This window comes from Podarcis erhardii (assembly GCF_964252035.2).
Source record: "Podarcis erhardii genome assembly, chromosome: 11".
NCBI classification, from domain to species: domain Eukaryota; kingdom Metazoa; phylum Chordata; class Lepidosauria; order Squamata; family Lacertidae; genus Podarcis; species Podarcis erhardii.
In genome coordinates this window covers 8,018,374-8,045,440 of record NC_138501.1, presented here as the reverse complement: position 1 = coordinate 8,045,440, position 27,067 = coordinate 8,018,374, and the positions used below count along the sequence as shown (strand labels likewise).

At 44.3% G+C, this 27,067-nt stretch overlaps 1 protein-coding gene across 1 annotated transcript; it reads right to left on the bottom strand.

Annotated features, from left to right (window-relative positions):
• Positions 1-8,933: 8,933 nt before the first annotated feature.
• Positions 8,934-16,903, bottom strand: CTSL (cathepsin L). The gene is made up of 8 exons (XM_081881105.1): positions 16,753-16,903; positions 14,914-15,049; positions 13,866-13,988; positions 13,628-13,783; positions 12,710-12,934; positions 10,958-11,126; positions 9,863-9,980; positions 8,934-9,453 (listed from the first exon to the last, which is right to left on the bottom strand). The coding sequence occupies exons 2-8, from the start codon at positions 15,037-15,039 to the stop codon at positions 9,354-9,356; spliced, it is 1,017 nt and encodes a 338-aa protein (XP_081737231.1). The 5' UTR covers positions 15,040-15,049; positions 16,753-16,903; the 3' UTR covers positions 8,934-9,353.
• Positions 16,904-27,067: the final 10,164 nt, after the last annotated feature.

The following is a 27,067-nucleotide window of genomic DNA, read 5'->3' as shown; positions in this document are numbered from 1 at the left end:
GTGAGTCATTTGCCATCTTCCTCCTTTACTCAGATAAAACATTTGTCAATGTTCAAACCATCAGTTCAGCTAATCAGTCTGCTGCAGGTATTTGTTTTCCATTCAGCCACATGAGACTACCCTTAGTCTTGTGACCTGTGAGGTAACATGTTTATTTTCCCAATTTAACAGTGGGGCAGCTGATCAAAATCAGAAGGCAACTGTCCTTGGCTGCCAGGCTGCAATGACTGGACTTTTGCATAACCAACATGACCCCATGTTGTTCTAATAAAGATGGCCCCTCTTTGTGTTCCAGTTTGGTAGCTTATTTATGCTTATTAAAAGTATCATATCTCTAAGCATGGATTTTCTCTCCAGCTAACTAACATAGATTACTTCTGTATATCAACCCTCCCCTGTGTTTTCCCTCCAAAGAAGAGGCCATGATGGTCTGTTTGCATCAAAAATCATTAAAACTCTTGGATAAAACCCCATTTATTCCACATCCAGGGCACTCCCAACCACTAGTTTGAGAAGCTGTATACACATGATGTGAGTCACAAATATTTAGCCTCTATTTATCTCCTTGTTTCTTATACATCCTGTATTTTGATGCACACACACACCCCACCCCACCCAACCCAACCCAGCTTCGATCCAGATTGAGAAAAATGACTACCTAGCTGTTCTTTCAACCAGTAATATGTACAGACCAACCTCAAAGTTAACAACAAATATTTCAGAGGAAGACTCCAATATAGAATTGTTTAACTAAGAGTTGTTAACAAATTTATTTTCATTCAGTTTGGACTTATTTAGAATGTTGGGCCTCTTACTACAAGTGTTAAATTCACAAAGTATATTGCTGGAATAATAATAATATCATAAGGACAGCAGTTATGCATGGGGGAAGTGGGTTTGTTACACAAGACCCCCCAAATCAATTTAATTGCATAACCTGAATGATGTTGTTGTTGTTTATTTATATATACCCCACCTTTCCCCCTGTTTTTTAGTAGTTCTCATTTTTACATGAGTCCTGTCTCATGTAAAAATGAGAACTATTGAAAACATATTTGATGGTATGTGATTGAATCTCTCCCCAAAATGGCAATAGTCTGAAAGCACCCTTGGTCCTCTGACAATGGGTTTGGATATATCATATGTGTGTTTGTGAATACATGCTTGTTGCAGTCCTAATACACACAAATGCCTTAAGAATAACTCTCCTCACATCATTATGTGTCAAATGGATTTCAGAATGGACTGTTCCTCACCATAGCTAGGGAAAAGCAGTTTTTTGTTTGCAGAGAAAAGAATAAACCCATGGGCACATGCCCAGCTGAACTTGAAACATAGCAACATGTGCACATGCTCTGAGGAAATGCATATATATATCTGCTGGAACATAGATATATCTGCTGGAACATCTGAAGAGTCCAGTAAGAGTCCCAGCAAAACATTAGCATGCAAACAAGTCTTCTTTGGAATGCTTGAGATTATTATCTCTGCCTTGCTGGCCCCAGTTAGCATAGCACCAAGATGACTGAGTTTGACTGAAGCCTGAAGCTCTACTTCATCAAGTGTAAAGGTTAAACTTTTGACGCGAAACCATTGTTTGCAGCATGAGTCCTGCCAGCCCAAACTTGCAGAAGGTAAAGAACGATTGAGAGGCTTGGAAGAAGGCAAAGCTGGCAACATTATATGGAATGAAAGAGTATATGATGAATGTGCTATTTTACTTCATTGTCAAGGCAACTGTGCTCCTTGATTTATTGATTGGTTTAATTTACAGACTGCTTCTCATGGAGCATCCAAACGTGATTAACAAATGTGTCTTTAGCATGTTTGACTCAGACACGATATCAGTGCCTTTCGTGTGGGTACATTGCATAATGTACCCACATGATGTACCTCATCCTAAGCACCTAGGTTTATTTCTTTTTGCAAAACAGCTTCTGTGCATTTTGATTAATCTAACTGAATTTGATTTTGAAATCCAATTAATTGGGTGAAACAGCTGCACACGTTTCCAGGATTGCGGTGGTGCAGTCAGGTAATTTCTGACTCTGTGGTCTGACTGCTCTTTAGGCAGTAATATGCATTGTATGCATTCGAGGTGGGAGGGTACGAACTTTGGGGGGGTCAAAATGCACATTTTTGGGGGGGAGAGTTTTGTGTGAATCACTCACTTCTAGATGCTTTGTGGCTCTTTGTGATTCCCCCCCTCTGTGTGTACGCTGCTTTGTGGTTCTGTTTGGATCAGGAATTGGGTCAGAAATATCCTAAATAAATAAAAGAGGACCTGAAATTCTAAGTTGAAGGCCTAACTTCAGTTTAGGAAATGAGATTATGGCAATATGAAACCACTTCCTTAAAATGAATTAGGAATCTAAAGTCAAAAGGCTAAAATAAATTATGGCTGTAGGGGAGAACAAATGCAGAAAATATTAACACAATTGGCTTACGCATAATTTTTGGATGTAGCTTGATTTTTATTCTGAAGGCAGCTTCCACAGTGCACTCTGCCATTCCTCATACAGAACACTAATTCAGGCTGTGGAACTTTGGCACAGCCCAGTGCTGTGTAAACATTACAGTTTAGGGTGGCTCCAGCACACGACCACCACTGGTGTCTGAACCTGAGTGCACATGGTGTTAGGCACAATCCACATGTACGCTGCATTTTTTAAAAATAGAATGTGTGCTGTTTGTGTACTTTCCCTCAAACCAGCTCCATCCAATTCCAGCAGAGATGCAACTGTTAAACTGAGATGTTTACATTTCAGACAGCCATTGCACATGACAGCTTCATTGAATCGGAGTTCAGGGGTGTGGGGATTACAGACACAGAAACAAATCAGGTAATGCGCATCAGGAGAAGACACATCCACACATCTAGTGTGTACAGCATGGGGTGGCAAACTAAGGTCCGCAGGCTGGATCAGGCCCAAGTGCCTTCTGGATCTGGCCCACGGACAGTCCGGGAATCGCTGCATGGATCGCCAGCGTGCACACTCTTTCCCTCTCCCTCCCTCGGCGGTGGCGCCAGCACCTCCTCCCTCCCTCCTACTAGCTTCTCCCTGCCCTGCCTAGAGGAGGAAGGGGGCAGCAGCAGCAGCAGCACTCGAATGGCCACCATTTTAAGCAGCCCCTCTCCGGAGCCCTTTCATGCGCCGCTCATTGTCCCACCGCTGCTGCCAGCCCCTGCCGCTTGCAAGACACAGGTAAGCAGCCACCGGGGCTTGTCCGGTGCTGTGGAGAAGGGAGGGGAGAGTCAGTGGGGGGTGGCTTATAGTCTGGCCCCCCCACAAGGTCTGAGGGACAGTGGAATGGCCCCCTGCTGAAAAACTTGGCTGACCCCTGGCGTACAGCATCATAAGAATGCAACTTTATGCCCAGGAAATTTCAAGATACAGTGGTACCTCGGGTTAAGTACTTAATTCGTTCCAGAGGTCCGTTCTTAACTTGAAACTGTTCTTAACCTGAAGCACCACTTTAGCTAATGGGGCCTCCCGCTACCGCTGCGCCGCCGGAGCACGATTTCTCTTCTCATCCCGAAGCAAAGTTCTTAACCCGAGGTACTATTTCTGGGTTAGCGGAGTCTGTAACCTGAAGCGTATGTAACCTGAAGCGTCTGTAACCCAAGGTACCACTGTACTAAGGTGTACATAGGTAACGTTTTCTTCCTGCTGTGCACTGCCTGATAGAAAATGAATGAAGCCCAGCTGCTGCCATGTGTTATCTCAATGGAACTGAAAATACCTCTTCTCCATACTATGGTTCAAAGATATGCCATGGATAGTGATAAGGATATGGTTTGCCCTTTGGGGAAGGAGGTAGACCTGAGCTCTGTTGGATGTTGGAGGGGGTAATCTGATCAAGGGCATTGCTGCGTTCGTAAAAGACTTGGGGCACAAGTCCATGGCACAAATTTCCATATGCCCACTGGGCATATTTCAATATGCAGGGGCAGGGGCAGGTGACAAACTCCTGCTGTCAGGGTTTACTCTGAGCTATGGGGTGCCAACAGAATATTTTGGACCCAATACATTGTATGTGACTTGGGCTCTCTGCCCCAATCTCATCTCTCTATGCAATCCATAGGGAAGAACTAGAAGGGTAGGTGTTGGGACATCAGTGGGCCATGACATTGCAGAGCCCTTTTAAAAATTAAACGTTATTTCTGTTTACCATTTTCCTCGTACTTTCTGCTCATTTGGTATGTATGGTATAAGGCATGGGTAGGCAAACTAAGGCCCGGGGGCCGGATGCGGCATAATTGCCTTCTAAATCCGGCCCACGGATTACTTGAGTAGAATGTGTCCTTTTATTAAAAATGCATCTCTGGGTTATTTGTGGGGCACAGGAATTCATTCATTTCCCCCAAAAATGAATGTAGTCCGGTCCCCCCACAAGGTCTGAGGAACAGTGGACCAGCCCCCTGCTGAAAAAGTTTGCTGACCCCTAAAAGGTTAAGGTGAGACCAGGTTTTTTCGTTTCATGTTGTTTCTTCTTCTTCTTCTTCTTCTTCTTCTTCTTCTTCTTCTTCTTCTTCTTCTTCTGGTATCAGTCTGCAATCTTCAACATTTTATTTTAGGTTTCAAATGCAACAACCCGTCTGAACAAGAATGAAAATTATTAAATCTTCAAAGATGGGGTGCTCTTCGCTGGGCCATGAAACCTAAGAACCGAAGCCAAGCGAAAATCTTCTTGCTTGGTTCCTGTACTGATCACCAGTGGATCACAGTTTGCTCACTGCTGAGAAAGAGATCATATCCCCGGCTCAACTGCTCACTCAGTCGTGGGCTGTGCAATAACAAACGCACTGAGCAAGCCTAATCCCAGCCCAGGGCAGAACTGCTTGCTATGCCCCATTGATTCAAAGCGAAATTCAAAAATGCATTATCAGCACAGACTCCAGAGAGACACACACCAGTTTACTTGAAAAACCCAACGGCAGCAATTTGTAGGCTTCCCCTCCAACATTTGCTCTCTCTTTCTTAATTTCCACTGATACAAAAGCAAACCTAGTGTAAGAGGATGTCTTCTTTGTTCCACTTCCTGTTCCAGTCGAACCTTTTGGGTCGCCCCCAGCCCCACAGTCTTAGTGAGAAATAACTTCTTTTCCTGTCATCAACGTTGGCGTGTGGGCTTTTTAAGAAACTAGTCTCATTGATGTGAAAAGGTGGTTGGAAAACCTCAAACATAAGTTCCAACAAAACAAAAACAAAACTTGGTACAAGTAATGCTGCAACCTTCATCACGTGTGCTAAGAACTAAGTCCTCCTTGGTTCTTGGTAACTGTGTACTGAGTAAACATGCATCTGATCAGGCTAGACTTCTTTGCAGGAACAGAGAGTCCAATCACCAATGTACTTATCACCTGGTTAGGTCAGGACGGTGGAAACCTTGTTGATCTAGATTTAAATGGTAAGCTATGAGCCGACCCGCCAAGGTATTTTATGTACATATAAATGCATAGCTGGGTGACCTACTTTATTTTACTGTTTTGAAGAGCTGTATTTGAAGGTGTCTTGTATTTCAGTGCTGACCAGCCCAAGTCTTGTTTTAAGAGAAGGAACCATAAAGAGAGAGAGGAGCTTGATGCTAGCAGACTGAGTAGGCATACAAACCACCTGGCGTCTCCACCCCCACCCCCGGGTGAGGTTCTATTACTATTTATAGTAATTATTTCTACATTTGCTTCTATTTATATCATTGCCATATGCAAATAACTGCCCTCTTTGGGGTGATGCAGACCCTCCTTATGTTAACACGGGCGGCATAACTGGACACCCTAATGGACCCATCACAGGCAGATTTATTTTGTTATTTAATTTTATATCATGCCTGTCCTCCCAAAGGAGCCCACGGCAGCACGTGACTATAGTTCAATCTCCCCATTGAGTTGGTTTAAAAGCTACTTCAGTCTGCTGCTGCAGATTTTTCCTTTGCAGGGTTTGAAATGCTGAAGGTGTACAGTTTGGGGCAGGAAAATAATGAAAGGTCTTTCTCCATTGCTGTATCTCTGCTATCCATTGCAAAGCGACTATTTTTTCCCCAGTTTTGCAATGGATGTCTGTCATGAGCACCGACGACTATTTATTATTTTATGTATTGATTAAATTTGAATGCCACCCTTCATCTGAAGATCTGAGGGCAGTTCACAGCATCAAAACGCAAAATATGAATGCTAAATTGTTGTTGTTTAGCCGTTTAGTCGTGTCCGACTCTTTGTGACCCCCTGGACCAGAGCACGCCAGGCACTCCTGTCTTCCACTGCCTCCCGCAGTTTGGTCAAACTCATGCTGGTAGCTTCGAGAACACAGTCCAACCATCTCGTCCTCCGTCGTCCCCTTCTCCTTGTGCCCTCCATCTTTCCCCAAATACATAAAACTAGGTAAAGGTAAAGGTACCCCTGCCCATAAGGGCCAGTCTTGACAGACTCTAGGGTTGTGCGCTCATCTCACTCTAGAGGCCGGGAGCCAGTGCTGTCCGCAGACACTTCCGGGTCACGTGGCCAGCGTGACAAGCTGCATCTGGCGAGCCAGCACAGCACACGGAACGCCGTTTACCTTCCCGCTGGTAAGCGGTCCCTATTTATCTACTTGCACCCGGGGGTGCTTTCGAACTGCTAGGTTGGCAGGCAGGTTGGCAGGTTGGCATAAAACTAACACCAGCCAATTACCCCTTCACCACTCAAACACATTTAAAAGGACATTGCATGTTCATCAGCCTAAGGCCTGGCTGAAGAGGAATGTTTTTGCCTGGAGCCTAAAGATGAATAATGATGGTGCCAAGCGAGCCCCCCGGGAAGGGCATTCCACTGCAGGAAGGGCTTGTTCTTGCTTTGCCACCCTCTGGACCTCTCGTGGAGGTGGCACACAAAGAAAAGCCACAGATGATGATCACAAGGTCTGGGTCCTATCAGGGAGAGTTGTTGGACTACAGCTCCCACAATCTCTGACCACTGACCATGTCTGGGATGGATAGGAGTTATAGCTCAACTCCCAGAAGACACCAAATTGGCTTCCCATGAACAGTTGAGAGAAGTTGAGGGAAATGCATTATGCAGACTTTCAGGCAGAGAACAAGGGAGGCCTTGTGCTCTGCTTTACAGAACACAACCCTCTACTCGTGGGTGTTCTGTGTGAGAAGAGCTGCCCAGTCGAGATCTGGTTTATAAATCAGGGGCATCAAAATCACCCATCAACAATTAGCACCTGGAGAGCACACTGAAAAACTGAGCAGGCACACAGCTTACATAGCAAGTTTTCTCCACTATGGAGCTATGAATTGTATTTCGGTTTACTTTTTATTATTTCTAAATTTGCATAAAATCTGTGCACCTTTCTTAGGCGATACCAAATAATCCACCCTATAGAAAACACACACTCTCTCTCTCCATTTCATTGGGAATCTCCACGGGGCAGTGAATGAAGAACAGGAAGAAAATTTTTCAAATAGAAAAAGGCAAAGCACCAAAACTAAAGGGATTTTGGCCCAATCCATAAAGGCAGGAAGGCCTTCCTTTGCACTGTACCCAGCGCCTCTCCTTTCATGACAGCATAACCGAAGCGACAAAAACAGGAGCTTTCACATTTCAGCAGTTTACCTTGTCTACTACAGTGACAAGGTACTACTACCTCAGGTTACATACACTTCAGGTTACAGACTCCACTAACCAAGAAATAGTACCTTGGGTTAAGAACTTTGCTTCAGGATGAGAACAGAAATCATGCCCCAGCGGCGCGGCGGCAGCGAGAGGCCCCATTAGCTAAAGTGGTGCTTCAGGTTAAGAACAGTTTCAGGTTAAGAACGGACCTCCGGAACAAATTAAGTACTTAACCTGAGGTACCACTGTACATAGAGGCTTTTATAATACAGTATTAGGTTCTCAGTCCATCAAGAAAGGAGCCTTATTGGTCACAGAATGCTACAACCATTTTTATTAACACTTTTCACTGTGCAAACTGCTTAGAAGACAATCTTCAAGACAGCTCTGTAGAGGCAAGATCACTACTGTCCCCCGCCCCCAAATTGAAAATGGTAAAAATTGTTGATTTTAATATTTTTCTTGTAAGTTGTAAAGAGTTGGGGTTTTTCTAAAACTATTTTTTTCTTTTTGGAAAAAGCTTTGAGGTATTATTACAATCGGTGCTTATTTTTATTTCACAAGATTCATAAACAAAATACTAAGCCGCTGTGGAGTTCTTTACTTGTTTCTGCATTCTAAAGCCTGTTCTACCTATACAGGGGGCAGCATAACCTGCATCGGTTCATAATGTGGGTAAGATTTCAACTTTACTGTTTTCCCCAAGTTAACACAACATTTTTTCCTAAGACAGAAAACGGCACAGTAGCTTTCTTCAGATTTAGATTTCCAACTCTACTGGTTTACTGACTGCAAATCACTTTGCTTGCAGAGCATTCAAAAAAATTTTATAACTCACCAACAGACTTGAACTGGTACAGTTCACTCTGCTGTGCTTGCAGAACAGGTGTCATTTTAGCAGATGGAAAAGATACCCTATTCAACTGTCACCCAAAGGAAAACTTTTTTTCATATATCTGCACAGCAGAGAGAGCAGGTCCCTGGCATTAAATTGTATAGTCCTATTGTGAAATCATTTGAAGTCTGCTGCAGCAAAGGCTACCAAGGAGTTTTGTGGAACGCTCAAGACTAACAAATATATTGCGGTATAAGCCAGTTTGAATTGTAATGACTTTTGCTAGGAATCTTTTAAGGTACTCATTACAGATGGAGAACCTCAACTCCAATACCATACAGAAAACATTGCATTACATGCTTTGCAACTGCTGTTCTGTTATTTTGCAGCTTTTATTACCACATCAGAAACCAAATTGGTCCAAAACTAATTGATTTGATTGAGAAAGGGGATACAGCGTGAAGTTCATGTACAAAAGAAAGCACACAAAATCCATTCAGGTACATTGAAATGTTTGGTGTTTTATTTTAAAAGCTGTAACGTTCTGTGCAAGTCGTTGCCTAAAAAATAAAATTAAAAAAGAAAAGAAAATCTACATGGTTTAGCCAGTCTGCAAGCTATCAATATTACAAGCTTGTGCACATAAGCAACATTTACATCAAATAATAAAAAAATTGGAAAAAAGAGGGGCACATGTTGCCATCAAGTAAACATCAGAGAGGTTCAAGGTTAAAAAAAAAAACCCAAACAACAATCTTGGAAGAAACAGATACTAGTCAGTTTAAAGTCTTTCTGCAGTTGGAATGCTTGGTGGCCTCAGAAGATGTCTGGCGACCAACAAGCTGGAAAGCTTATTCCAGTGGTTCATATTTCCTCAAGTTAACGGCTGTGGCTGTTCCAGTGGCTCCTTTTTCTGCAAAATTATACTAGGGGGTAGCTAGCTGCTGTAGCAATTCCACAGTGGTTTTTCCGATCTTTAGCCATGTAGATATAGCCTTTTTGGCCCCACTTCTCACTCCAGCTAGAAAAAAAAACAAAAACACAACATTACAACTTTGCCTCTTGTTACAGGATTTACTTTTGTACCTCCACACCGTCCCCAGTCCCCCTGGTAGTTTTGCACCAAATGCATAACAGATGGACTGCTTCTTTGGCTGAAAGCAATACGACTAGCCAAAAGTGTTTGGGCAGCCTAGAAATTATTAGGCCCGAAGGAATATTTAGTGCCTTGCGTATCTGTTTCTTTGGGACAGTTTATACATTCAGCGGATTTCAAACCAAAAAGCTGTTCTTGGTTTGTACAACTTCAAGACTCAGGTAGGAGTTATGAGTGCCTGGATGTCCCCAAACCTCAGCCAGAAGAAAACCAAACTTGCATATAGAAACAGTTAAGTCTGCCAGAGATCAAAAGATTAAAGAAGTCTCAGTACCTGTTTTTCACAATCCAGTATTTCTTGCCATCTTCATCTGCACCCTCAAAGCCATAGCCAACGACAAGAACACCATGATCCAGCTCTTCACTGCTACACTCTGGCTCGTAATAAATACCTAGAAAGGAAGGAGTCAAAAAAAGTGGATCAGCTTCCAGAAGAACAGCAACCTTTCCTCGTCTACTAGGTCCAAAGTTATCCATCTGAATGCTCAGTCATAGGAACTGCCAGGGGCCTATGTAGGTTGGTAATGTCTTATACTGACTGGGGGCAGCTTGCCTGGGCTTTTCAGAGAGAAGTCTCTGTACCACTGAATTATAAAGGTAAAGGAGCCCTGGACGGTTAAATCCAGGCAACTCTGGGGTTGCAGCGCTCATCTCGCTTTCAGGCCGAGGGAGCCAGCGTTTCTCCACAGACAGTTTTCCAGGTCATGTGGCCAGCATGACTAAACTGCTACTGGCGCACAGAGGACCGTGACGAGTGCCAGAGCGCACGGAAGCACAGTTTACCTTCCCGCTGCAGTGGTACCCATTTATCTACTTGCACTGGCATGCTTTCAAACTGCTAGGTTGGCAGGAGCTGGAACAGAGTAACAGGAGCTCACTCCGTTACAGGGATTCGAACCGCCAACCTTCTGATCAGCAAGCCCAAGAGGCTCAGTGGTTCAGACCACAGTGCCACCACGGAACTTTAAGTCCTTGCCCTCTCAGTTGATGGGTGTCCCTTGTCCAGAAAGTGTTAGCACTAAGCTAAGTTTTGCCCAGTGGAAGAAACTGACACAGGGCTCTATAAGCCTTGGCAGCTTGTAAAAGGCAACTATCTTCCCACCAAAACTCTGCATGAACTCACTAAGAATACGAGGAATGGGGTGTCTTATCTTTATGCAGAAGCAGCAAGAGCCTTGCAATGCTTCTGCAAAAACCATCCATGCATATGGAACAAGACCCAGAACCCCAATACACCTCATAGATAAAATGGCTGTGCAAGACTAGCGCACACCAGAATATTGTTGCCCACACTGAAATCAAACTGCGCAATACTCCATTCAGCCAAGTCCATTACAAATCATTTTCAGACCCTTAGACTAATGCTCACCTGACTCATAAAACTGGAAGGAGGTGTGCCCTGCATCGATCGCCACAGAGACTGGTCCTACTGCAGCGACGGCCTTCATGAGGGCCCTTTCCCGCCCTTCAGGGATGTCCACAAAGCCGGTGTCGTTGGCAGAGTTGTATTCAGACTTGTACAAGCAATCTTCGTCATCCTTTGAAACAACAACAGTCACGTTGGTTGTGGTTCAGAATTCAGAAAGTCAGTGAATGCAAAAGAAAAGAAAACCCCAAATAAAAATAAATATACACCCAAATTTAAATAACCACAAACAACACAAGAAGTATGTGCCCCAACAAGAAAATATCACATCTGAGCTTGTGACTAGGTCTTCCCATCTACATACTTCTTGTTCCCAAACCCAAAGATATTTCACATGTGAAAGAGGTGCCAATTTTAACACGCACAGACAATGCTCTTCAACTTACAGAAGATATACTGGACCAAACCATCCTCCTCCCAGATGTCATTACTTCAACAAAGACTAAATCAAGGAGCGTTAGAATAGTTGATTTCTTGCATCAGCAGGGTGTTGGACTACATTACCTTTGAGTTCCCTTCCAACCCTGATTCATATACATCATGGGTGGAAAACCCATGTCCCTCCAGATATCGCTGGATTCCAACTCCCATCAGCCCCAGGCAACAGGTCAGAGGATGGGAGTTGTATTCCAGCATCTGAAGGACCACAGAATCCCTACACATCTATCAATTCCCCACCACAGCACTTCTGACAAGTCTCACATTCCACTCCTAGGAATCTCTACAATGCATGCAACATCTGCCCAGGCAAAACAGAGTTAGGATGCCAGGAAAGAACTATGGATAACAGGGAAACGTTAGCAGAGATAAGAGTTCTTATCTGAACAGAACTGTCCTTTCATCTCCACAATGAAACAGCACCAGAGGTGATTAGTATTGGAAAGACACTCCTGAATTCAAGAAACCGTTTCTGAAGCAACTCAATATACAGCAGAGATGGGAAAACGAGGGCTCCCCGGAGAATGCTAGACTAGCAGATTCAGCCAGCATGGTGGAGGGTCAGGGGGTAACAGTATCTAGATGGCAACAGCTTCTCCCTTTCCAAAGTGTTAAGAATTTTGTTTCTTTGCTGCCCAAGTCATAGGTGGGCCTTGAAGTTAAAACTTCAGTTTAACACGCTAACAGCAGTTTAATGTTGTATTACATCCAACTTGCCACCCAACAAGTGGTATTAGAGGCAAGTAGAAAAATAAAACAGAATGTTCAATTAAGAAGTTGTGGAAGAAAGGTTTCAGTAGTGTAACTCTGAAAGCTATATAGTTTTACAGGTATCTGCGGAACGCTCAGCTGTTTAAGAATCCTATCAAGTCCTTCGAGATAAATAGCCAGCAGCAACTCACTGATGTGTCAACAATGCAAACCTGTAGTTTTTATTTTTAACTTGCATTGCGCAAGTAGAGCTTTAAAGGGTTATCTAGCATGTGCAACCTAGTTAAATTAACCACAACACTATCATTGCTCAAGGCTTTCAAACCAATTCAGGCCAATGATGAAAGGGGGCGGGGGCGGGGAAAGGCCTAGTTGCCATTTTCATCTGCTGGGCTGCCAACAACTCAGTGAAACCCCCATGTATGCTTGGGTTCGACCTCTTCCAACACAACTTTTGGAATTTCTTTTCCTGGGAGGTATGTTGACCTGGTAGATCTGACAAGAGAACAGACAAGGAAGAGGCTGTCAGTCAGGAAGCCATTTCACCTTTCCAATGTATGGGTAGGAGTCCTCAGAATCAATGCCGCCGTTGTCCTTTATGTACTGGAAAGCCTGGTCCATGAGGCCCCCATTGCAGCCCTGGTTCCCTTCGGGCCGAGAGCAATCCACAAGGTTTTGTTCACTCAGAGAGACCAGCTTGCCAGTTTTGCGAAAGTGCTGTCCTTCCAGGGCTCCGGTGGTACTGAATGCCCAGCAAGAGCCGCACTGACCCTGAGGGCAAATGAGGAGAAATGAATTGGTTTAAAGCCAGGAAAAAGTTCAGCGCATGCTACTGTAATGCTTCTAGTAAAGCAGCGGGAGAAAATGCTGCTTTGGCAGGGTAACTACTCTTCTCAATTTAGTACTTAATGGATGGGATTGATGGGAGTTGCAGTCCAACAATTGGAGGGAGCCAGGTGGGAGCTAAGGCTGGCCTAGACAGAAAACATACAATCTAGAGGCACTATTCAAGCTCAACACATTCCAGGTGGGCAAAAGACACCCAAGGAAGCAGGGCCTGAGGGTCCCCATCCCCTGTGCAAAGGCAACTCAATTTCACTAGCATCAAGTAAGAAACATGCACTTTGTATTTTTGACGCCATTGCCAAGCATCCCTCAACCAGTTCTCAAGGGATACTCACTGAATGTTAGCTCTACACTGGGGACAGGGAGAGTGCTGTTGTGCTCAGGCTGGTCACTCTGAGATTGGGATAGTTGCCTAGGAGCTTGATCCAATAGGCTCTTATGTCCTCGAGTTTCCTCAGCTACCTCCCATAACTAAAGGAGCTATTTTTTTTCTTGGCAACGTAGCTATGTTTTGGCTGTAAGTCCTACAGAAGCTAAAGTACCACTCAGAAATCCAACCACAGACTAAGCTGCTTGTGTTAGGCAAAGGAAAAGAAAAAACCCAGATCAGATACATACTTGATCCTTCACTGGTGTGACATATCCTCTATCCCTCCAGTCAACAGATCTTGGCACCTCCAAGAAATTTGGTTCAAGGAACTGTGATCCTGAAAACTTCCTTTCCGTTTTGGAGCGTTTAAATCCATTCATGACTTGCCTAAATTCTTCATTAGTCTGAAGAAAGAGGAAATAAGTCAGCATGCCATCTAAGCAGTTACTCAAGAGATGCTAGCTGTGCAACTTGGCATTTACGTACCATGTCTCCAAAATGATTCATTCCCAGTCTGTAGCTGTGCTTGCCCAGGCTGTGGTCCAGGTTGTGCAATTCAATCATCTTCAGGTTTTTCTCCCAGATCATTCTTCTCCAGCCTTCCTCCTTCTAAAAGAGGAAGAAAGCAACAAGGAAAACTGAGCACCCAGCAGCCTCTAACAGCTAAAGACATAGGCTCAGTTCAGACATTGGACCATAGTTTGTGACAAACCATGGTTGGAACCTCTGCAAACCATGGTTGCCTCCCTGTTTTATTTTCCCTATTTGGTATAGCTACGGCTCCAAGTGCCATAGGCTGCTGCAGCTATGGTTTGTAAAGTCACGCACCACACTAAATCATGGTATCCAGTTCTGGTTTTCTGGCTCATTACAAATCATGATTTGTCCCTCCAGGCATCATGCCAAGCCAGAATTCTTAAATGTGGCTTGCAATGACATCTGAATTAAGCAATGAAAAGTATGCCTAGCTTTTCTTTGCTGCTCTAAGCAGCTTACCATTGCTATGAAAAACATTTCAAACATTAGCCCTAATATTTGAGTAGTTCATACTTAACATGACTACTTGGAAAGCTTGGTATTCCCATATAATAGGAAGCTACATTTTTTGTTCCCAAGATGAGACTTATTCAAGCAGTAAAATAATATTGAGAAATTCTTTTCGTATCTGATAATAAAGTATCTAGAGCACTTGAGTCTACCTGTACAACTTGCCTGGTTGCTGTATGCCTCTGAATCACAACTGGGGAGAACAGTGCTTGCCTGCTTCTCAAAGGAATCTGGTTGGCCACTGAGGGACCAGGATACTGGACTAAAAAGGTGTTCATTATGTTCTTAACTATGATCTGCTATACTAATAACTCTCAGATTACTGAAGTGTTGTTTGTGTCCCCTAAGGTGGCAATTATACCCAAATACCTAGGCTAGCAGATGGTTTCACCAACAGATACATGAACCACTCATACAACTTTTGCTACCGCACATATTCTGAACACCTTTTGCCCATGCGCACTAAGAGGTATGTAGTAACACTTACCTCATGGTATTTTTTGTTATGCCACGATTTCCACATGCCCCAGTGATCATCCAAAGCAGGGTCCAGGCCTGGGGCGGCAAAGCATGCCTCCAAACTTAGGGCCAAAATGCACAGATAGAACTTCATGGTGAAACCTCTCTATAGGGCAAGAAAAAGATCTGATCAGACAGGAATCGCTCCTTCACTTACAGCGAGGAACCAATAGACAGAAACAGTTTAATCCCCTCTGATGAGGCCATGCAAACTATACAGAAGTGAAATTCACTGAAGAGAGAGAGAATAAATTACTTGTTTAAAGGTTTGGTATAAATGCCCCACAGCGCTACCACACAAGGCACCTAGTATGTATATACATGTTTCAGATCGTGGTTCCGTGGCAAGTGAAAAATGAGCACCAGAAACTAACCAAATGAGAGATATGGAAGGCCTGTTTAAGCAACTACTAAGCCTAGGTTCTCCAATCCTGCCAGATGTCCACAAACCACATCTCTAACAATCCTATACAGTGGTACCTCGGGTTACAGATGCTTCAGGTTACAGACTCCGCTAACCCAGAAATTGGTACCTTGGGTTAAGAACTTTGCTTCAGGATGAGAACAGAAATTGTGCTCCGGCGGCGCGGCGGCAGCGGGAGGCCCCATTAGCTAAAGTGGTGCTTCAGGTTAAGAACAGTTTCAGGTTAAGAATGGACCTCTGGAACGAATTAAGTTCTTAACCCGAGGTACCACTATGCTTTATTTATTACAGCCCCCACCCACTCACCCCTCAATCCTTTTTTCATCGCACAAATATTCAATCGGAGTGAATTAGATTGGCTGCTTTACAGATTTTTCCTTTGCAGGTTAGATAACTAAGACAGCGACCTTTCCCCCCCCCCACCCCACCCCAAATGTACTTTTCTCAAAGCCCTTGTCGAAGGCTGAAGAAAAACAGGAGGAATCTGTAAGCATTTTAATAGCTGGCGCTTTCAGAAGCCTCCCTGGATACCGATATGAGTCATCAGGCATTTTCCAGGAATCACTTCCGCTCTCCCGACATCTCAGTCTGGGGCGGAGTACCAAGGGGGGGGGTGAAGGGGGGGGTCCTTGCAAAAAAAAAAAAAAAAAGCCCAAACCCAGCACGTGACCCCGCTCCAGTAAACAGACACGCGAGCGCCCCTCACATGATAGGCGGCCGAGGGGGGAGGGCGCTCCGGCGCCGGGCCCAGTGTAAACAAGCCCATTCGGCTGCTGATCCGGAGCCAAATCGCTTGGGGGAGGGCGGCGCTGGAGCAGAAGCGCGCTGCGGTCTAAGTTCAGAAAAGGAAAAGGGGGAAAGCCCTCAACCCGGGAGAAGATGAGAAACCCCAGCGCTGGGCTGCCTCGAAGGGAGAGAAGGACCCGCGCAGCAGCCCAGCGCTGGGAAGGCAGGGCGGGGACCCACCCCAGTTGGGGGCGCCCTAAGAAAACGCGCACGAGCAAATCGGGCGCGCCCCAAATCCCCGCTACTCCCACTTCGAAAAGATGGGCAAGGGGGCTCCTCGGAGAAAAATACGTAAGCTCAGCCGAGCGCCCAGGCGCCTCCTTGCCCTTCGCCCGCTGATAAAGACACACACAAAAACACCCCGTGAAACGCCTCCCGGATTCCTTTCTCCACCGGGGAGCAGGAAGCCGAGTGGCTCCGAGCATCCGAGGGGTACCCAAAGGAGCCCCATTCTTCCCCCCAGGCCCCCGTTAGCGGCAGGGAGCGGGGCGCGGCGAGGGATGCTGGAGACCAAGCGCTCAGCCATTACACAAAACTAGCCCGCGGAGAGGAGCGAAATGGAGGCTCTTGGCGACCTGCCGGCGCTTGCAAACCCACCTGGTCGGCCCCAGGAACAGAACACCCTCCTCGGCTCGGCCCTGCTCTGGCTTCTTTCGGGCCGGGGGCTTTGCTCTAAATGTGCCCGGCTTGCCGAAGCCCGGCCCCCGTTGCGCTTCGATTGGCTGCCCGGCGCCGAGGCGGAGCAAGGGCTAATCCTGCCGAAGTTCGTGACTCCCGATCCCGTGATCCGAGCGGTGCCCGGACCTGTTCCGTGATGGAGGAGCGGGAGGGAAGGGAGGGAGGGGGTGGTTTGTTTTTATGGGAAGCAGTGGGGCGGCCGAGGACAAGGACCCGTGCCCTGGCTCGCTTGTGGGTTTTGCTGGGAAATCGTAGAGGCACAAGCTGCTCGATATGGAATACAATGATAATAATATAATCAGCAAGGCGAGGGAAATCCTGTTTCAAAACAATGCCAGGGGGGAAAGGAGACGTTGCAAGCAGATATGATCTGAATGCCCCCAAGCGCAGCCAACGCGCATTCAGGCCGTTTCACCTCGCAAGACAAGGCGGGGATCTTTTCGTCCAACTCAAAAGTCTTCGCCGCCTGCAAAGCGCAACATCAAATATCTTTAATACCTGTTGGTCTGCCATATTGGTATCTGAAGAAGTGTGCATGCACACGAAAGCTCATACCAAGAACTGACTTAGTTGGTCTTTAAGGTGCTACTGGAAGGAATTTGTTTTGTTTTATCTTTAATACGGTCAATGACCAGAAAACAATTCATAAAAATATGACATTATAAGTAGCATTGTGCCACAAGTAACAGTGGAAATATAGCCAATTCACGGAATTGGTGCTTATATTTAGGACCCCTGCAAAGCGCAAAAACAAACCAGCAGACGTGACGGTAGACATCGGACTACAACTAAATTAAATGCAGATGAACTCGGGTTTCTTTATGTTTTCTGCTATGCATGTCTCCAGGGGCGCACCTAGGGTGTGGTGGTTGTTGTTTAGTCGTTTAGTCATGTCCGCCTCTTCGTGACCCCATGGACCAGAGCATGCCAGGCACTCCTGTCTTCCACTGCCTCCCGCAGTTTGGTCAAACTCATGTTCGTAGCTTCGAGAACACTGTCCCACCATCTCGTCCTCTGTCGTCCCCTTCTCCTTGTGCCCTCCATCTTTCCCAACATCAGGGTCTTTTCCAGGGAGTCTTCTCTTCTCATGAGGTGGCCAAAGTCTTGGAGCCTCAGCTTCAGGATCTGTCCTTCCAGTGAGCACTCAGGGCTGATTTCCTTCAGAATGGATAGGTTTGATCTTCTTGCAGTACATGGGACTCAAGAGTCTCCTCCAGCACCAGAATTCAAAAGCATCAGTTCTTCGGCTATCAGCCTTCTTTATGGTCCAGCTCTCGCTACTGGGAAAACCATAGCTTTAACTATACGGACCTTTGTTGGCAAGGTGATGTCTCTGCTTTTTAAGATTCTGTCTAGGTTTGTCTAGGGGTTGGTTAGATTGGCCCAATTGGCGTAGACAGGATTTTTGCTTGGTGGGGACAGAACCAACGTCATTGGTCAGTAAGTTAAGTACTGTACAGTATTTTTATTGTTTAACTTGAAGGGGGGCAGCTGCCCTCCGCCCATGATTGGCCCCCACCATGGGCATAACAATAATGACATGAGCAGGTAATCTCTGCATTGTAGCAATGGTGGCTCCATTTTTCTCCATGTCTAGGTGTTTGTACAAAACCCAACTGTCCATCAAAAAGGCAGAGCTGGTCACCTACTTCTCATTCCTGTTTATGCCACATCCCATCATCATACCCAGGACAATATGAACTAGGCCTGTTCAGTTAATGATATCAGAAGTTGCTTTGGTACTGCTCAGGCTCCCTGGCTGCAGCTCCTAAAGATCTCAGGTGTCATTCTCAAGTTTGCTATCCGAAACCCAGATGGCAGAGACTGAACCCAGGACTTTATTCCATGCCACTGACCTACGGGCTCTGAGCTCTGCTGGCTACAGATCAGGCCTGAAACATTTTTTAATTCCCCGCAGCAAATAAATGAAAAACTCTTATTGTTTTAAATGATTGTATGGAGGCCGCTCTGGGAGCCTTTTGGGCTTAAGGGCGGTGTACAGACACTCAAAATAAATAAAATTTTGAGTTGTGCAGCCCAAAATTCTCCTTGATTTTACTGCTGAGCAGTTGATATGTAGGATCATAGTCATAGAAAACATTTTCATTGACATCTGTGCCTTTCCCTCACAGAGGGAAACATTTTCTTTCTTTATTTTAATGAAATAAAAGTAACAAAGTGATGATAACTAAATTTAACCTGCGTCAGACTCTGTGGTCTAGTATTGTGTACTCAGGCTGAAGGTGCTAGGGGCTCCATCTGAGACCTTAAAATGCAAGTAATGTCATCTGTCATGGACTGTGACCCTTTCCTTCACTCATTATAAAATTCGTCTTTAAACTTACTGGTTTTGATGCAGATTTTTCAATACCTTCATAACTCACAAAACAGGTGCACACACATTATTTTTTACATAATTCCATTGGTCTCTCACCTTCCTTAAAGCAGCTTAGATGCAGATTAATATTGTATATATTAAAACAGCCCTCCGAGGCTGTTTTCTTTTGCCCATTATCACCCAAAGAGCTCCATAGCCAAGCTGAGATCTCAATGTTCATTTCTGTGTGCTTTCAATCATAACACAGTACTCAAACAAAAAACTCCAAAACGCAATTTAGAAGTTATTGTAGCATTTTAATTTCCTTAAAATGAATGCATAAAATTTTGAGGTAAACACCATAATACTCTCTGTTTGGTGTTCTAATAGTACTATCCTATGCAGGTTTACTTGGAAGCAAGTATCACTGGATTCAGTAGAAATGCTCAATGGGATTTTGCTGTAATTCTGCAATCCTTTCCTTAGGTCTTATTTTTGACTAGGCACACATAGAATTAGGATGTTGCTTAACTGTAATCCAATGCATTTGATAAATACAATCAGTATTACACTGAAAATAGCATTTCTGTTGAGAAGTAATTTCTATGTACAACCATGCAAAGTAAGCCTCTAGTTCTCAGTAGGCTTACTTTGACATATATTTTACTGAACCATTGTAGAACATTAGTGTAAATCTCAATAAATTTAGTGACAGTTCCCTGTGGGTAGAAACATAAGTAGTTGCCTGTGAGTAAAAAACACAAGTAGAAACAGAGATTTGCTTTCACATATGTAACTTTAATATGCATTAATAATCCAGTTGTGCAAACAATAGTAAAAAAATAATAATTTAAAGTTTGACAGTGAAATTGTGTAATTAATAACCACAAATGGCTTAAGTTGCATTTAAGTTCAGATATTATTTTTGAAACCAATAAGACTATATCAGTGTAAGTGTAAGAGGGGTACCCTTAGATAGGTTCACATTATATAAAGTTTCCAATCCTTTGCTTCTTTTATATTTGGACTTTTACAAACGTCTGACACTTTAAACAACATTCAGGAGATTCATCTGGTAATTATTGTTATTTATATCAGGCAAATAAGTCAAATTATTTATTTAGTAATTACCAGTTGTCCAGAATTGAAGTTTTCGTGTTGACAAAGTGGGTGGGACAAATGGAGGTAATTTACCTTTAAGTTCTGGCAGCATTCAGCCACTCTTATGTTAAAAAGCACATGATTTCTGAAGTCATGTGAGGATTTCAGCTGGTCTTTGAAATGATTGGATTTTCACCCTAAACTAAACTGAAAAGTTTCAAAGCACATTTTCTTCCAATTAAAAGTTAAACAGTAGCGTAGTTAGTCTGAATAGTCTGAGCTGAAAACCAAAGGTCCTTTGAACTGGGAATTTTTTGTGTAAATTTCCACAACAGCAGTGATGATTGTAGTAGGACATATGTAAAAAGGATTGGCTTTCGTTGAATTGGCAAAATGGCTTGTTAGCTAGCCAAGCATATGGAATTGCTACTAAATTTTAGGGTACACACACATAGCAGACACACACTCCACAGAAAACCACTCCTTCACCCTTCATAATGAAAGACCAGTTAACCCACCAAAGCCAAAATAATTTATTTATTGCGTTTCACTTTTTTTCTTCATGGTTAGGCTGAGAAAACTGGCTCAAAGTCACCCAGTGAGTTTTCTGGCTGAGTGGAGATTTGAACCCTGGTCTCCCAGGTCCCAGTTGGACACTAACCACTACACTGCACTGCCTTTTCTGTGTCCCCTTTTTTTTGGAACCCATTGAATGAAATTGGACTTTAGATCCACATAAGCAGGAATATGAGGATCTAGCTACATGGTTAAGATAGTATTTTAGATAAGTCCTTTCAAACTAAGTATTACTTATTTCCTAGTGAATATGTATGGATCAGTTGGTCTTTAAGGTGCTACTGGAAGGAATTTTTTTATTTTGTTTTGACCATGGCAGACCAACACGGCTACCTATCTGTAACTGGATGTATGGATCGTTAGCATACATTTCATGAAACAATTACCACTTAACTAAGTGGAATTTAATTCTGAGTAAACCTACTTAGCAGAAGACTGCAGCAGGCATTTAAAGCCATGCTGACTGTTCTACAGAACCATGTTGGCTGGTGCTATACATATTTAACAAACATAATGTAAAGGCAACATATAATGGCAGGAAAGCACATCCCACTTTCATTCTTTTAATAATATGGTTTTGCAGGATCTTGGATTCAAGTAGTAGCCTATATGCCAGAGGTTGGCAACCTAAGGCCCATGGGCCATAAGCAGCCCATGGGGGTCATTTAACTGGCCCATGGACCCCCGTTGCCCTCTCGGTTGGCTCCCATGCGCCGTGCTAAACCGGTGTGGAGCAGAGTGGGAACCACCTTCCGCAATGCTGGCCGGCTTCCCATTGGCTGCAGGAAGCTCCTGCAGCCAATGGGAAGCTGCGCACGCCTCCTCCGCGCTGGAAGGAGCGCTGTATATAGCGTTTGCGCATGTGTGCATGCGCACACATACACTGGCCCACCGCGGCGTCTACGGGACTGTGAACTAGCCCAAGCCACAAAAACTTTGCTGACCCCTGCTATATGCTATTAAGGGCTTGTCCACACTGGAATTGATAGTGTATTTGCAGAGGTTTGCGTTCCCATTTTGGCCACCTCATGAGAAGAGAAGACTCCCTGGAAAAGACCCTGATGTTGGGAAAGATGGAGGGCACAAGGAGAAGGGGATGACAGAGGATGAGATGGTTGGACCGTGTTCTCGAAGCTACAAACATGAGTCTGACCAAACTGTGGGAGGCAGTGGAAGACACGAGCGCCTGGTGTGTTCTGGTCCATGGAGTCATGAAGAGTCGGACACAACTAAACGACTAAACAACAAGCATTCCCATTTAATGTACAGGTATTTAGTCCACATGATATTACCACCAAGCAGCACCAGTTTCAATGTTTTCCCCCTGTAAATTTGGATTTACCCAGTGCTTTTTTTCTACAAAAATGTTTAGGGGTGCTCTCATTTTGAAACCACCATTTTATAGTTCAAATCAGGAAAAATAAATACAGTAAATGGACAAAAGTACAAAGATTCACAAAATGTTTAGGGGTATGCGTACCCCTACGTACCCCCAGAAAAAAAGCACTGGGTTTACCCAATACAGGTATAAGCCAATAAACTGAGGGAAATCTCCAAACCACTTCAATTGGGACCACAAATGTTTTGGGGTAGGTTGATCAGCCAACACTTTCTGCAACTCTCCTTCCCACTGCCATTACTTATTAAGTACTTTCATTTATTTTTTTCTACGGCCATGCTCATAACTATTGCCATATCAACAGACAACTGTTTGGTCTCTGCTCAAATCTCTGTTTCGTCACATTGGATGCACCTGGAGGCATATTTTAACCTCAGTTCCTCATCTGCAAAATGGGAACTGCAATAGTCTTCTGGCATGTGGCTGGATAAAGATGAATGCGTACTTTGCACATTAAAATAGGCCGTGGTTACACAGCTGCTAAAAATAAATAGTGCCATGAGTTAAGCAGGCGGCAGCTGGGGCTGGAATTGCGTCTGGCACTGCATCTTCAACAATGAAACAACATGCAGATATCAATCAGTTCTCTCTCGCAGTGGAAACTTGCTTTCTTTGGGTTCTAATGTTGCACAATACAGAACAAATTGCAGAGATCATGGGACCTTCAGTTTACTCACTTCCCAGATGCTAGCGCTGTGGTTTTGGGGAAAACATTGCCTCCCCCTAATTTGTATGGGTCCTTAAAAACTGTTACTGTTATGGATACAGTGGTGCCCCACAAGACGAATGCCTTGCAAGACGAAAAACTCGCTAGACGAAAGAGTTTTCCGTTTTTGAGGTGCTTCGCAAGACGAATTTCCCTATGGGCTTGCTTCGCAAGACGAAAACGTCTTGCGAGTTCTTGCGAGTTTTTTCCCTCCCCCCCTTTTTCTAAGCCGCTAAGCCGCTAATAGCGCTAATCCGCTAATAGCCGTGCTTCGCAAGACGAAGAGACTCGCGGAACAAATTAATTTCATCTTGCGAGGCACCACTGTATTCTTTTTAGCAGCTGTCTTTAGATCTATGGAGGGGGCAGATCTCAGCGGAAATATGGGGCCCAAACTTATTTTGCTAGTCGTGCACAATGCACAATTCGTATTATGTGTGGCTGTCTTTGAAGATGTTCTGGAAATCACAGTTGCTCCAAAATAAGACTGCGAGACCACATTATGCCTGTAAGTTGTACCGGCTCTCAAGTCTGTTTCTGGCAAGAGTGGACACCCGACAGTGGCACAACTGCCATGTCACCATCCCTGTATGCGTCTGCAACACTGCTGTTGGGTGGGTGAGGGCAGATCCATGGCACCGACCCCACTAGGGGTGCCAGCTTAAATAAAATATTGGGGGGAGGCAGGTAATCTCCACCCCACATAACTGATCACAAGATGTGGCACGCACACACTAACACACACCATGAACTTTGGGGGAGCCTCAGTCCCTCCAATATTTTATTGGGACGACGACGAAGAGAACTTAGGCCCTAAGAGTTGGCTTATATGCCAGCAGCTACTCTTGGGCCAAATTTAAAGTGCTAGCTTTAGCCTTTAACACCCTGAACTGGTTGGGACCAGGTTACCTGTATATACTTAACTAATCCTTAAAATCCTTGTCATGTGCGCTTCTCTGTGTGCCCCACAAGTTAAGATGTGGCAAATGACTAATTCTAATTGGCAGCATCCATTATATATATCTTAAAACACAACAATTTAAACTTCTTTGGCGTTGATGTCCTGGTTTGCTGTTGAAAGCATGGTTCTTACTGGACTTTACTCGTCATTTTAATTCCATTTTCATCAATTTCAGGAATTAAACATCTGCCTCAGAAAAGAACAGGGACCTTTTATAGAAAGTGGAAGGCGAGGCTAATTTTACACCAGATGGGAAGGTACCTTTTACATTTGAACTACACAGTACAAAAAATGGTCTACAAAAATTGGTTAAGCCTGGAGACACACTGCTCCGCATTGAGAAATTCCATTGTAACCTTATCTTGAAAAAGATGCCCTTGGAATGGAAGGCACCTTTTCAACTTGTCAGTAATCCTTCCCTTTTTGCATATCAACTGGCTCTTCTGGTCACAAGTTTAGGTCGACAAACAGTCGCCAGAGTGATGAAATTAAATGCTTGTCTTGCATGAGGGGGGGTGGGGAAGAACTGTAGAGTCACTCATAGAAGTAGACTGGTTGGGAAACAGCAAAACCTTCTCACTACCTGCCCAGGTCCTTGTCTTTTTATTTATTACACAGATTTATTTATTTGCTTTAAAAATTTAAAAAATGCTTCAGAGCCTAAGGCAAACATGTCCAAAGTCCATTTCGGGGGCCTAATCTGGCCCGCCGGTCAGTTTAATCTGGCCCCTATGGCAGTTTATTTCCTGGGGTAAGATCCTAAAAAAAACTTTAACAACTTCAACCCCCCATGGCCCTTCACTTCATCAAATCTGGCCCTCTTCGACAAAAGTTTGGACACCACTGGCTTAAGGCGATCAAAGTATAGATGGTGTTGGGGGGGGAGCAGTGGCGTAGCGTGGGGGGTGCAGGGGGGGCCGGCCGCACCGGGCGCAACATCTGGGGTTAGGGCAAATCCACGGGTTAGGGGGCGCAAATCCACGGGTTAGGGGGCGCAAATTACTTGCCTTGCCCCGGGTGCTGACAACCCACGCTACGCCACTGGACTACACAGAGATCCTCGGTCTTAAAACCTTAAAACCTGCAATGAAAGAGCGACGGAAGCACCAAAAGGCTGTTGATGAGTTTATAATCCGGACAGTGGCGTAGCGTGGGGGGTGCAGGGGGGGCCGGCCGCACCGGGCGCAACTTCTGGGGTTAGGGCAAATCCACGGGTTAGGGGGCGCAAATCCACGGGTTAGGGGGCGCAAATCACTTGCCTTGCCCCGGGTGCTGACAACCCACGCTACGCCACTGGGGGGGAGCATGCAGGAGGGGCAACCCCCCCCAACAAGCCTCTGACTTCCCCACTTGCCTCCCATTGCTGAACTCCTGTCATCAACATATGCTGTTATTTTCCTTTCTCCCCTACCTAGAAATTTCCTTCACCTTCCCATAATTTTTTCCTCATGCTGCCACTGCATCAAAGCAGTGTACTACAAGATTAAGAAAATAGAAATTCTAAAAATAGTTAAAACCATTTCTGCAAACTATTAAGAAACCCCATAAAATAATCCCCACAGATGTACACTGATTAAATGGGTCATGCCTCACAGAAAGCTTTCTTAATAACAAACTGTAAGTCATTTCAGCGGGAAAATCCCCCAGAGGGCTGGAGCTGCAACACCAAAAGCCCAGTTTCTAGTAGAAACTAAGCACAATTCTGGGGCACACAGTAGTTGCAGGAGTGCCCCACATGAGGTCTGTGAAAACAGAAGCTTCTCGGCATGGCCTGAGTGTTTGTAATCTTATCCTTTTCCTTTCCTTTTGTTCTAAAATCTGCAGACTCAGCAATGTTGACACCAGGACAGTTGTATTATTGCACCAAACCCCTAAGATTAATTCCTGAAAGTGTTCTAATGTGGCTTTTTTTACGCTTTTCCTGTTGTTGCTGCTTCTTGTTGTTGCTGTTAAAACCTATCGCTCAACTTGACAGTTTGCAATTTTTTGATAACCAATGGTTGTTAGCAAATTTGACTGGATGACTGACTTAATGGTTGGCTTATATTTACGATTCTGATTTTTACCATCTGTTGCCATTTTATGGGAAGCCACCATGGATACACTTTGGTGTAGAAAGGTGCCTTAGAAATTATTTTTTAAAAAAATTATTAAAAGCAAAAGAAAGAAAGAAAGAAAGAAAGAAAGAAAGAAAGAAAGAAAGAAAGAAAAGAAAAGCTTGGTACTACAGTGGTACCTCGGGTTACATACGCTTCAGGTTACATACACTTTAGGTTACAGACTCCGCTAACCCAGAAATAGTGCTTCAGGTTAAGAACTTTGCTTCAGGATGAGAATAGAAATCGTGCTCCAGCGGCACGGCGGCAGCAGGAGTCCCCATTAGCTAAAGTGGTGCTTCAGATTAAGAACAGTTTCAGATTAAGTACGGACCTCCAGAACGAATTAAGTACTTAACCTGAGGTACCACTGTACTTGAAAGATTATTTCCAGTGTTTCAAGTGACTAGCTGGTTCCACAAAAGCTATTATTGCATTTACTCTGCATTTAAATTTTTACCTATGGAAACTACTTTTGGTAATAATCAATACAATGTTGAGGCTTTAGTTCATAAAATTTTGTCCAGAACGTCAGAATTGAGTGCAGATCAGATCAGCCCTATAGGCCAGGAGTAGCCAAAGCAGTGACCTCTATATTTTTGGGACTACAACTCCGATGGTTGGGGCTGATGGGAATTGTAGTCCAAAATTCACAGAAGGTATTATGTTGGCTCACCCTACTGTAACCTAAGTTTTTAAAACTGATGATTACTTGTATTTCTGCCCACGTTAGTCGTGATCTTTACTTTCAGTGGGACTGCTCTGAATATGATGCTGTAGCTGAGATTTCTGCACGGCAGATTAAATGACACTCCCAACTCTATAACTGTATGATTCTATGATTCTGTGACTAACACTGAAAAAACCGAGAGCAAGGAATTGGACCTTGTGGCCCTCCAGATGTTGAAAACCACTCACATCACCCTTGACCATAGGCCATGCTCAATGGGGCTACCGGGATTGACGCCACATGCAGGGTGGCAAGTTCCCCATCCCTGCCCTAGGTGAACATTCCAACACTCAGACCATTCAACAAACTTTTTAACCTTTTAAAAAATATTCCTTTTTAAAGCTTCTA

What these genes read in the sequence shown, in the direction of transcription:
- CTSL (XM_081881105.1), bottom strand. Translation starts at nt 15,039, where the DNA reads ATGAAGTTCTATCTGTGCATTTTGGCCCTAAGTTTGGAGGCATGCTTT. An exon ending in CCTACCCATACATTGGAAAG is followed by an intron (nt 11,127 to 12,709) that starts GTGAAATGGCTT and finishes GTTGTTTCAAAG; the next exon opens with GATGACGAAGATTGCTTGTA. An exon ending in TACTGGATTGTGAAAAACAG is followed by an intron (nt 9,454 to 9,862) that starts GTACTGAGACTT and finishes TTTTTTTTCTAG; the next exon opens with CTGGAGTGAGAAGTGGGGCC.